The sequence below is a fragment of the Monopterus albus genome, unplaced genomic scaffold (genome assembly GCF_001952655.1).
Source record: "Monopterus albus unplaced genomic scaffold, M_albus_1.0 scaffold170.1, whole genome shotgun sequence".
NCBI lineage: Eukaryota > Metazoa > Chordata > Actinopteri > Synbranchiformes > Synbranchidae > Monopterus > Monopterus albus.
In genome coordinates this window covers 601275-614055 of record NW_018128050.1, presented here as the reverse complement: position 1 = coordinate 614055, position 12781 = coordinate 601275, and the positions used below count along the sequence as shown (strand labels likewise).

Here is a 12781-nt window from a genome sequence, read left to right as displayed (position 1 = left end):
TTGTTGCTCCAGTCCACGCTGCTCAGTGAGCAGAGGACGAGGAAGCTGTTTCCTGCTCTGTTTTCCTCTGTTGCGGGCGGGCGCTGCGGGCGGGCACAGGCGGCGGCGCTGCAAGTACCGGTCCCATCCAAATGCAGTATAGTACCATTTTAAATGCCTCAGTACCGCGGTACCATACTAGTACCGGTATATCGTGCAACACTACTAGTTACTAACACGACACTACAGGTAGAAGGCTGCATCTTTCCCGCCTGCCTCTCCTTCACCTGTCCACACACCAGACAGCCTCTATGGGAGGAGCTGGAGCGAATCTCCAAAAACACCTGAACAGGACGGAGCTGCCAGCCTCGTGACTGGGGCTGTTCAGTGCCGGCTTTCTGATGCCTTACCTCTGTGCTTCCTCCCGGTGAGTCCAGCCTGCGTTTCTTGCGCGGCCCGATGGCGGCAAGGGCTGTGAGGTTTGCGTCTCGTTGTCGCATCTGAGCCAGCTCCTGCTGCTGCATCTGTGGAGGAAAACAAAGCACAGTGTCAAACGTCAGCCGTGTGGCCTGGGCTCATGGCTGCTGCTCATAGTACTTTTTAAGATATTGCCCCAAATTAGCTAATCCAGGGCTGAGGGACACCGACGGTGAGTAGAAGCAAATCACTGTTATTGTATTCTATTACTGCATATTGTGCTGTGGTACACAGAGTCTAATCCAACAGTAAACCCTCTTCCATTAGGTGATGATGCACCTGTGATCACTGTGGGCTGCTGCTCAGGTAGACTGTGGTATTCTCAGGACTGTTTCTGCTGTTTTGTCCACCCCGTGTACATTAATGAGACTATACAGTTCATAAAGGTTGGATTTACTGCCAGACTGCATCAATGGGCTCTGAGCTCAGTCCACTACAGTTTCCAAGGATACAAATCGACTTCGACGCCCAGCTTTTTTTTAACCTGTGTAGTTTGTCAGCTGCTGATGGACCTGCTGGACCAGACAAACTGTGAGAGCTTCATATGAAGGCGACATTTAAACACACAGACAGTAAACATACCTCTTTTGCCTTCTGCTTGAGACGAGCCTGTTCGGGATCTTCCTGTCTGGCCCGGCTCTGGAGGTGAACAGACACATCGGTCAGGTTTCAGTTGTTATACGACAACGTGTGAGCAGCGGCGTCTCTCACAGCTCTGAACAACGGTGAACTGTGACCTGAAGCCCAGCTGTGATTCGACCTCTTCTGGTTCTAACTGAAACGTTGCCCAGTAAAAGTCTGTAAACCTCAGGCAGTGGCCAAGATGAGACAACTCAGCTATTTCCTTTTCCATTTTCAAATACTAATTCATCACCTGCTGGTGGAGGAGGCAAATTTCAAATATTTAATTGTTTTTCCTTTAAAGTATTTGTTGGCATTTCAGAATAAGGGTAATTTCAGGGTGAAGTTAACGGTACTCCTACTCTTACTGATACTGCTGATATCAAGCTGGTACTTTAACAGTAGTTTTTGTTACTTTATGAAGAGAATAAACAAAGATCATAATTAACATTGCTTCATTCCCTCATATATACTCTTAACATTCTTGAGTAGCAAGCTGCAACAGCATTATTTTTGAACAAAACAGTTTCTAATGGGATTATTAAAATGGAAAATCAGTGGCATTAATATTTAATGCAAAAGAAAAGAATTATGAGCCAACATTATTATTTAAACTACATATAAAAATTGAAAGCCCACCTTAAACAAACACCTTTGTGCTGACAACACTTTGCTTTCACTGTATTTTTACTGTGCAGTATTTTGAACCTGCTCCTGTTCTGAAACTGATGCTCTGATCATTTCAAACTGAATTTATGATCATACCCATAACAGTCAGCTGGCTCACAGCCTAATCTTCATCGTCATCGGTGTCACCATCACTAGGTACAAGCGCTACAATGATTAGGCAGATAGAGCTGGAAACGTGTTCCAGAAATGATTTTCCTATTTATTGTATTCCATCAGTCTCCGATTTTCATTATACATACAGGCTATGCACATTGGATGGTAAGAGTATTTATAAAAATATAAAATGATTTACTAAAAATACAACGTCTGCTGCATTAAGTTGCAAAACAAAGGTGGTGCCACCATCTGAGAGGCACCAGGGTGAACCACACACTGTGGCCCTCCCAGTCTCCAGGTCTCAGCCCAGTGGAACAGCTATGGGAGATGTTGGAGCGACGTGTTAGACAGCGTCTCCACCACCGTCATTAAATCACCACATGGAAGAACATGTTCATCCCTCCAGGAGGGTTCAGAGTCAAGGTGTAGCTGCTCAGATGGCACATGGTGGCCCAGCACCTCACTGGGACTCTGCTGGGTCGGCATTTCATCTGTCACCTGTCTCCTTGTGTTTGAGTGTGGGTTTGTACCTTTGCAGCCTTCAGCAGCATCTCTCTCTCCTGCTCGTCTTTCCTCTGTTTCTCCATTCGCTCCAACTGCTCAAAGAAACGAAGCTGAGTGCGAACGTCTGATGTCTGCTCGTAAAGTTCTTCATCCTGATGGAGGAAGACGAGGCCCAGAGTCAACTGACAGTGAAAAGCTGGATTTAGTGCCAACTTACTCTTAAACACAGTGAATTGTGGTTAAAAAAATAATGGATGTAAATAAGAAGCTATTTGTTGAATAAAAATGATTTCTCTGGTGTTAAAATCTCCCAGAAAGTTTTCAGTGCCATGTCATTAACTATTCCCATTCTTCTGAGTCTGAGTCTGTGTCTATGGGGTCACAGAGTTGCGTTTAAGACTTTGCTCGTGGTCGTATCTGTCACAGAAGAGAGACAATATGAGCTACAGTTACAGTGAATGCGCTGAGACTCCTTCACGGCAGACAGCCAAGTTCAAGACATATTTGAAGGAGCATTTAAACAAGAAGCACCTGAACACGCCATGAAGTGCCACAGGTGAAGCTCTGATGCAGTTGTACATGTGAGATTTGAGTTTAGACCTTTTTTAAAGACATTTGCAAAAAAAGTCTGTTTCCACTTTGTGGAGTGTTGCTGAGTGTAGACCGTGTCCTTTTGCAGTTAAATCTACAACACAGTAAAGTCTGCAGAAAGTGGCGGCCTGAATACTCCCTGAAGCCATGAAGGTTAGCACACAGCTGTACATACCAATTATAATCATATAATAAATCAATTAACAGGACCTGGACCCAGGTACATGGCAGAAAACTGCTGGGCAGACTAATTATTGAGCTGATAAGGTCCATCACCACTGTGGCTGGTAGCATAATAATAATAATAATGATTCCACCAAAAGCGTACAGAAAAGTCAGGAAACTGGATCTAGTGCTCTTACAGACATTCTGTGTAAGAAACAATGGTTAACATCAGTGTGAGTGTGTCTGTTCTTGCCTTTCCCCCGTCTGTACGATGCTGAGCCACAGCTGAAACCTTCTCCAGCAGCGAGCGGAGTCTGGACTGGGTCGCATGGGAGATGAAGTTCACCACTTCCAACGGTACCTCGGTCACACCGAGCTTCTTCGCTGGAGGCCAGAAACAACACGTGTCAGCATCTGAAGGTGCTACGTCTCCCCTCCACACCAAACCTGGTCCCTGATCATCATCCACCTCCTCAAACTTCTACACTCCCACACGTCATGAATCTAAAATGCTCTGTGTTGTAATGTGTTTGTGTCGAGAGCACAGGCCTGAGAGAATGTGGCTGCAGTCGGCTGAGAGACAAAACCAGCTGTTATTGTCGGGAACCATGGAAGAACCATTAGGACAGCCCAGTCCGGTCTTTAGTGGCTCAACAAGTGATTTCACATTCAACAGTTTTCTCTTATGTAGAGATATAAAATCCACTTTCTGATGCCTGCATCTGAAACGTGGTCTTTAAGCGTCCAACCTGACTCTGTTTTTGTAATTTGTGCGAAGTGGCTTCTGTGTCTCTGTAGTTTCTATGAGCACTTTGTCTGTAAAGCCGTCTAAATGGCGGATTCTGCTCACCGTTTAGTGGCTTGACGATGCCTGACAAAGATCTTTCTTAGATCAAAACATTGCTGCTGCATCATTAAAACTATTAGGAGCTCAGTGTGTGGACTTTGTCTGTTGCCTTCAGGTCGTTGCTGATCTAGCACGCCCTGCGTTTTATTCTGTTCACTGAACCATCAGAACTCTGCTTTCAGTAAGTCTGGTGTTCTATGTTAGTGGGTTTCAGTCCCATATTTAACTCCAAATGTATTCATAATAAAGCATTAACCCTCCTGCCTCCCTGTGGAGACCACTCAGGTCTGGACTGGGTTATGAAACATGTATGCAGCTCAGAGAACAATCTGCTGAATCTATGAGAACCCGTGAACGTGCCACTGAAGTAGTCATGAAATGTGTCTCTCCACTTTCCCAGATGCTGCCGGACACCAGCCCCACGCAGGTGAAGCTACCTGTGTCCAGGATGCGGCGGTGCAGCAGGCCGGTGGGCAGGAAGGACTCGTCTTTACAGGAGCGGATCTTTGTGCCGACAAGCTCCAAGCTGGTTGCTAGGATACGGGCATTTTCCTCATTAAGGTTGACACCGGCCATGGACGCCACGTCGTTAATGTCATCGTCATCTCTGCGAGCAAGAGAAGCAGAGAGGTTAAGACGCAGGAGAGGAGAGGGAGGGCTGTGTCTACTCTGCTGGTTTCTTCAGGCTGAGGCGCATTCATCGGGTTCCTCGTGAGCTACCAGAACAGTTTATAGTCTGTTTGGCTGAAACTGCACAGTCGAGATAAAAACATTTCCACATACATCCTAAAACCTTGCTGTGATCACAAAGGGCTTCATTACTAGGGATGAGACAATATATTGAAATTCAATATATCAAATCAAAAACGTCACAATACATTGTTTTGCCCAGCGATATCTATCATGTGGTCTCCACACCAGCGACTTCATAGGTTTTGTAGTCTAACATAACGTAAGTCTATATATCTGTGTGTTGTTTACATAATCAAACCGGTGCTAGAAAAGGGGAAAATGAGGAATGAAGTACAAGTATTCTTTAGCTACTCATCCACCGGCTTTAGCTGGAATTATGCTTCTGCAGAGACACAGGTAAACGTCTTTGCAGACCTACACAGAGAAGGGTGTTATGGGTAACCAGAGGTCGCTGAGGAGCTGATGGATGTACCCCCCAAATCTCAACATCACCTTGTTTTGCAAACATCCCCGTCTTGTTCTGCTCCACTTAGGTTTGAACTGATAAAGCATGTATTTTCTGTAAATCCAAGTAAGCATACTATAGCAAAACTCATACTTTTCCATTTGCTTCAAATTCCTCAAGCAAATGAGCCATCAAACTTTTTAAGCTTGATGGTCGATCATCTAATCATTTGTATGATGTTTTAAAGGTCACCTTGAATGATTTTCATAATAATGACAGAAAATAATAACAGACAATTGACAAAAATAATGTAGAAAACTGAATTTGGGACAATCCACTTTCATTTCAGGGCGACTTTGGGCCAATTCCTGGGGGACTGTGACGATAGTTAAGAGCCCTGTTTATGAATCCGAAATGTGAAATGCATTTCTATAAAACTGAGACAAACTGGATTAGCTGCACTTGCAGTCAACCCTCTGCTTTCCTGCTCTGATGCACTGAGCTGTGTGTGTGGGCAGATCGCATCAACTCTGATGGAGCGCGGCAGAAACGCTGCTATGATACTCCACACAGAGATGAGGTCTACCAAGGCAGTGTCAGCTTAAGGAACACCTGTCTCAAACTAGGTCAGTCAAATCCAACAGCCCTGCAGTAAATACTCCTTCACGAAGTTGACAATGTTCAGTTTGTGTTCAGACTGCTGATTCAACAGTACAGAGGCTGGGGTCTGTGTGCACATGCTGCCCTCTGGTGGCTCATCTGTAAACTGCCCAACACTTTAAAATGACAAGATACTGTAGTCTTCTCATGAATATTAATAACTGTCGAATTCTGAATGACTTTAAGTCCCAATTATTTAATGTGGCAAATGAATCCAATGATGAACGCCTTGCACACAGGACTTTGATCTCTGCTGATTCCTGTTTGACATGAAGACCCACAGACTCTCGACTCTCCTGTTCACTCCCACTGATCTAGAACATGATCGCAGTTGATTTTTCAGATAGTTTATAGTTCACCTGAATGTCCCGCCCCCTGGGTCACTGAGTTTCTTCTGACTGCCTGGAGCTGCCAGGTTAACCGGACTTTTGCTGATAATGGTTGTGGGTCCTCGCATGAGCGTGGCTGAAAACAAAGCATTTAGCTTAAATTAGTAAAACCAACGGACGTTTCCCCCCACAACTGGAGATCTGTACACTAAGTAAAACGTGAAATCCAGTAATCTTTGCTGTCATGAGCTGATGTTGAGAAGGTGAATCTCTTCCATCTAGTGGTGCAGAGTGACGTGCAGCTGGACTCACCTGGGGGTCTGAGAGTCTGAGTGATGACAACAGGCGTCCGAGTCTGAACAGTCTGGACTCCTGGTCGACCCACAGCCTGGAGGAGAGGAAAGACATTACCAATATTAACAGCCAGCCAGCTAGCTCTGGTGAACACATGCTGCATACACACACACACGATCAGTCTGGCGTTCCTCTAATAATCCTCTGTGGCATTTTTCTGCCAGGTTAGTTTGTACGAGCATTTCCAGTGATAAAGGTTTCCTATTTAAGGAGTTTCTCACTGACTTCGAGAGGTTCAGGGCCTCGGTGCACAGGTGTGCCCCAGTGAAACAGACTGAAGCTTCTGCTGCTGCTAACTCCACGTGAACTCTGATTAGAAGTCATTGTGATTCTGAGGTCAGAGGAGCATTTCTCCCCTCTGTGAGGAAAGGCAACCCATCTGACTCATGACAGGGCTGAACTCGTGTTCATTTGTATGTTAGAGAAAAGTGGTTCTATGATGTTTGTGTGTGCACTCCTCCAGCTGAACTGCTCATCTTCATGGTCAGTATAAAACGTAATAACTATTCCTGATAGTAAACATTTTAAAGGGGTTGCTTCTTCTTTCTCAGGCTCCAGGTGTTGGGCAGTGACTTAACCACCACTGGAATCATCTTCTTTAAGACATACTGTGATTTTACATGTGAACATTCATTGTGCGTTTTCTACTGAAGCTGTGCTAATATTTAATTCGCCTGAATACATCTAATTCAGCTGGCCGTTTTGTGCAGCGGTGTGGCTCACTGGGGGGGTTTAGTAGCTGGTGGACAACAGTGGAGGTTCAAGGCACAGAGCAATGAGCTGGACCAGGGTCTGGAATCACACACATTACAGTGAGGACACCACATTCACTGGTGCTGCTGATCTCTGGACAAACTAAATCACCGGCTGCATCCTTTAAAGCCCGGCCGTCAGCACAAACTGCTCAGCCGACCTGTACCCGTGACCGTACCAGAGCTGCTGTGTTTGTGAGCGGTGTGTTCAGTCTGATGGAGCTGCTGGCCGGACTGGTAGGCAGCTGTGGTCTGATGGTGGTGGTGGTGACGGAGCTGGGGGCAGCCAGGGGAGTTGCGGCGGTGCTGGGGGTGGCGGTCATCAGAGACTGCTGGCTGCTGAGCAGAGACTGGCGCAGGGCAGGGAGGCTTTTCTGTGGGAAAACACAACATTGCAGCAGCAGAGAGATCATTCAGAACTGAAGGAAGAGAAGTCCCCGAGGAAACGTGTGTGGAAGAAGTACTCGGATCTCTGACTTCTTAACACTACCAGTACCACAGCCCAGAAATATTCTGGAACAACTCCAATCTACAGTGCTTCGATTCTCGAAAACGTCTGAAGACATTTTTAGATAAACTGAAAAAGTGTGCTTAGAATGAGAACAGTGATCAATGGTAGCCCTAGTACTAATAGTAGAAGTATTGATAACAGCAGAATGAAAAGCAGTGAAAGCTTTTTACTGTGTAGGACGTGTGTTGTAGTTGAGACAATACAAAAGGGAAAATCTGTTAGCAGCACTAACACCCGCAGCAGTGGTAGTAACAGCAGTAAGTGAAGTAGTGTAGCTGGTACCTTGAGGAAGGGGATGAGGTACGGCTGCGGGGAAGACTTCAGCTCCGCCTGCAGCCGAGTGGTGAACTCCTCCGGCTCAATCTTAGCATCCTGGATCCAAACACACACAAACACACAAGTTAAACTGTAGAAGTGAGGTGAGACCCCCGGGTGAAGCTTCATGCACTAAAACACCTTACGAGTAGGTCCTGCACCAGGGACTTCACATTCTTGGAGGTATCTGGAGAAGGGGAATTGTGAGACGCCAGCTTGATGAGAGTGGCGAGGAAGTTCTTGCATTTCTTCACGTTTTCTTGCATTTCCTGTGGGGACGAAGGCATCAGTGACATCGGTCAAGCTGCCTTTCACTGGTTTCATCTGAACTGAGCTGCTCAGTAAACAGTGTGAAGACAGAACTGGACCTGACCTGCGACACCACTGTGACTCTGGCGGCGGGCGGCGTGCTGGTCATGGGGGTAGACGGGACACCGGCGGGTTTGGCCAGAGGCGCCCCCCCTGTTGTGATCACTGTCGGGGTCTTCTGAGGAGTCGTCATCTTCACCGACACCGCTGTACCGCCGGGGGCCACCGTGACGGCCTAGTGGGAAACAGCAACACCATCAGGGACGGAAACCGCAGAACTACCAGCTTTACCAAACATTACTGTAGTCACTATGGTAGCACATTGTACAATTTATCTCCATTACTGGAAAACTGGTTTTTAAAAATGCCAGCTTGTCCAGGACACGTGGGAACCCTGCGTATTGTTTCACTGCTTGTTTTAACACAACCATGAAGTGGGAATGTGATTTCTCTTCAGTTTCAATCAAAACTCCTCAGCTAATTACTCTGACTGGTGCTTCTGTTCATCAAACCCATGGTGGCAGCTTAGGGACGTTTAAACTGAAGCCCCTCTGCTTTAACCACACAAAGCGCTGTGTAAATGTGGACACATCTGATCAGTCTGAAGGTTTACCAGACACAACACACTGCGCTGAGGGTTCAGAACACTCAGTTTCTAACTTTCGAAACAGGAAACACACACCTGTACAGAGGTGGTGGAGGGGGACTGAACCATTCTGGTCTGCGCAGGGGAGGACAGGCGGACGGTCTGAGGCGTACCTGGAGCCTGGAGACAACAGAGAAGGAAACCTGATGACATCACGAAGCAGCACAGCAGGTCAAAGCTCATTTAAGTGCACAGAGATAATCAGATCCATTTTGTTATTATTTTCTTTGTTTTTCTCTGCGATTTCACACTTGAGCTGCAACTAACAGTTTTTCTGATTATCGATTAACCTGCTGATTATTTTGCTTGTCCAGTCATTTTGTCTCTGAAGTCAGAAAGAGTGAAAAAATGTCCAATAGAATTTTCTAAAGTGAATGTTTAAATGAAACAAGATGTCTTGGTTTGTCCAGAACCTAAAGGGATTCAGTTTAATGTGACAGAAAACAAAGAAATGTCCTCAAATAACTCATTTATTTTATAATTACTGCAACTCTATTTTGCACCAAAGATGCCCAAATAAAGTAAAGTATATTTGTACACAAGTATACAAAAAACTCGTTCAGAGCCCATCCATATTTCCAGTTGTTGTTGTGTGATCCAACAGGTGAACACACCTGTGTTGTCCCCTCTCCAGCTGAAACCAAACAGCTGGGACAGACAGCCCTGCTGCAGATGTTCCAAAGATGTTCCCAACTGTCGGCTGCTCTGCTTTCACTCCTCACCTGGAAAGTCTGGCCCCTGTGCTGCCAGTCCATCACTGTTCTGTCCTTGTCCACAGCCTGGAGCCGTTTGTAGCTCCTTCTCCTGCTACAGGGTGAAACCCTGAGCAGCTCTGACTCCCTGTGTTCATGGCCTGATGCTTCAGAGGGAGCAGTAACACAGTCTGACCCAGCTCTGCCTTTGTACAGACAGAATCCGTTGCTGTCAGTCACCAACCACAGTCGGGACCTGGAAACTGTTGTCAAGCCTGGTTCATATGGACGTTACACTGTTTTAGTTGTTAGTGACTTTTGTTTTACTTCTTTGTACCATGTAAGGTTGTCAACTGTACCCGAACTGCTTACATCATAATAAAAAATGGAACAGCACTGGAGGTGAACACGTTTCACTGTAGTGCAGTGTTAAATTTGGCACCTGAATTGGATTTAGTCTCAGTATTTTGACAAAATGCATATTTTAGTATTTAGATTTTTGTTAGTTTTATTCAGGATGCTCTTTCCATCCTGCATTTTTATGTTTATATCATCCAAGCATTCAAGCCTACAGCTGTTGCCACCTTTGTTGTGTATAGTTGCCATGGCGCTGTTGTGTTGTTGTAGTAGAAAACGCCGTCTACGTCCCTGTGCTCTGCAGAAGCTGATTCAGTCCCAGCCTGAGAGGAGAAGCTAAACAGTGGGAGAACATGAACACGGTGAGGTTTCTCTAGAGGAAGATTCAGATGAGGACACAGTGAGGGGATCTGGTTTGGAAGGAGGATGTTTCCTCCCTCCAACAGAGGGGACCTAACACTGCTTTGGAGACCCGGCCCTGACAAAGCTCTGTTAGTCACTGTGTGGTAGTTTGTCCTTTCAGCTATCACTATCCACACCTACCGTAGTGGCAGTGCTGACCCGGATGGTGGCTCCAGCCATGGGTGTTGCAGGTCTCTGGGTAATGTTGGTCACCGTTTGGCTCTGCTGCATCTTGGCCTGAGCCTGGGCCAGCACCTGCTGAGGGACCATCACCAGCTGCCCCGTCTCTGTCTGGACCAGAACCATACCTGAAGGAGGAGGAAACACTTGTCTGTACATTCACATGAAACCATGACAAAGATCAGCCACCTGACAAATGTGATCGGAGCCCTGGTTCACTGGCACATCTAATGTGTCTAAGTGCTTCTTAGCTGCTCGGCAGCTCGCTCTACCGAAGCTGTGTACGGCAACAGGAAATACTCGCACACTTGCTGGTTGAATATCAACATGATAGACAGTCCTGAAGCTTGCAGAAATAAGACTTTAAAACTGACTCGTAAAGTTTAACAACAATAAACTGTCCTCCCATGAGACGACACTGATATTAACCCTTCTATAAAGTTATCAGAGGTCTGATGATAACGGTCATCCTGAGGCCCGTCTGCAGCTCCACAGGCCAAGACAGAGCCGCTGGTCTCTGCTCCGGTCAAGCTGCTCCACCAGCTCCTGCACAGAGCAACGTGTTGGAGTTGGTTGTCGGAAACAGACGACCTCCCATGTTCCCTGAGGAGGGAACCTGGCCCCCCAGTGCAGTGGTGTGGCTCACTGGGGGGTTTTAATAGCCAGTGGACAACAATGGAGGTCTATGGCACAAAGCGATAAGCTGGACCGGGGTCGGGACTCACACATTACGGTGAGGACACCACGTTCGCTGGTCTCTGGACAGAGGTTGTGGGGAGTAACAGCAACATATTAAATCACCAGTTGCATCCTTTTAGTGTGAAATGATCTAATAATTCTTGGTCTCAGTCTGTGTCAGATGCTGGCAGGCGTATCAGCATCATTTCATGGTGTTTTCTGACTGGCTGTTTTGTAGCTGCAAGTCATAGACAGGACTGCAAATCACAGTGACACTGATTAATGAGTCCTCTTCCAGTTATTTTCTTGATCAAATAATCAAATGATTGGTCTGTGAAATGTCAGAAAAAAAACAAAAATGCTCATCTCAAATTCCTAAAGCTCAAGGTGACAGCTTTAGTTTACTGTCGCATGTGATGCAGAAAACCATCAAATCCTCACATTTTCAGCAGCCACATGATGTTGCTTCTTAAATGTAACAAAAACAAATACTTACCAAAACAGCTGATCAATTACCTGGTCACAATACCTGGTGAGAATTTAGTCCTAAATTTCTGACTCTCACGGAGAGATCTAGGACCGTTTTAGCTCAACAAATATTTTACCTAATTTCAGCCCCAGGCAACAGGCAGAGGAGCCTTTAGCCCAGCTGAGCCTCACTGGTGTATCACGATGACATTCACAGCACTTGATTTACCAGAAGATACCTTGTCAGACACCTGGAAGGACATGCACCATCACTTCCTGCTGTTTGGAACCGTTTTCCAGAATCCTCAAAGACTCTTCTGAACATCAGAATGAACAAAGACTGTTTGCTGCAACATAAACAACATTTTAACTCTTCCTCAACTTTTTTTCTGATCCAAACAAACACTTTGGCTGGAAACGACACTTGTGCTTGTTCAAATTATACAGCACTTAGTTTTCTTATCAGTGACATATTGTCAAAGAAAATGTGATGTGTGTTTTACAACAAGCACAACAAAGTGTGTCTTTTCTCGCTCCCTGGATAAGAAGTCACAACTTAAGAAATAAATCCTGCAGGGCTGAAACTAAATTATTTTTATTAACAATTAACCTGCAGAAAATTTTTTCAACTAATTTTCAAAAAAAAAAAAAAACACCAAAAATAGCAATTACAGCTTTGCAAAGCTCAACACAGTATTCTCAAACATCTAGTTTGATTTGACCAAAGGTCTAAACGCCCAAACATATTTAGTTTACAGTGATGTGACAAAGGAAAGCAGGAGATCTTCTAGTTTGAGAAGCCGGGACATCACTCTGTGCTTGACAAATCAAACAATGATCAAAATAGATGACTACCTTCCTGTGAATCAGCTAATCAATCATTCAACTCATTGTTTCATGTTGCAGCAGACATGATTATTTTTTTCAGTCTTTGAGGATTCAGAAAAACCTTCAGAACAGCAGCAGCCAACAACAGGTGACCCAGCAGGGTAGGCGTGTCATCCTTGTCTCACCAGGCGG

General features: G+C 45.6%; 1 protein-coding gene across 1 annotated transcript in view; it reads right to left on the bottom strand.

Moving 5' to 3' along the window:
* LOC109969113 (transcription initiation factor TFIID subunit 4-like) overlaps positions 1-12781 on the bottom strand; it is a 25372-nt gene that overhangs the window by 11623 nt on the left and 968 nt on the right. Inside the window, exons 3-15 of the mRNA XM_020615790.1 lie at positions 10577-10743; positions 9021-9104; positions 8403-8573; positions 8176-8298; positions 7997-8086; positions 7383-7577; positions 6410-6485; positions 6128-6233; positions 4408-4577; positions 3377-3507; positions 2394-2519; positions 1039-1095; positions 390-503 (exon numbers count right to left, since the gene is read on the bottom strand). Of these exons, the coding sequence (XP_020471446.1) occupies positions 390-503; positions 1039-1095; positions 2394-2519; positions 3377-3507; positions 4408-4577; positions 6128-6233; positions 6410-6485; positions 7383-7577; positions 7997-8086; positions 8176-8298; positions 8403-8573; positions 9021-9104; positions 10577-10743 (1610 nt within the window). The remainder of the gene's footprint in view (positions 1-389; positions 504-1038; positions 1096-2393; positions 2520-3376; positions 3508-4407; positions 4578-6127; positions 6234-6409; positions 6486-7382; positions 7578-7996; positions 8087-8175; positions 8299-8402; positions 8574-9020; positions 9105-10576; positions 10744-12781) is intronic.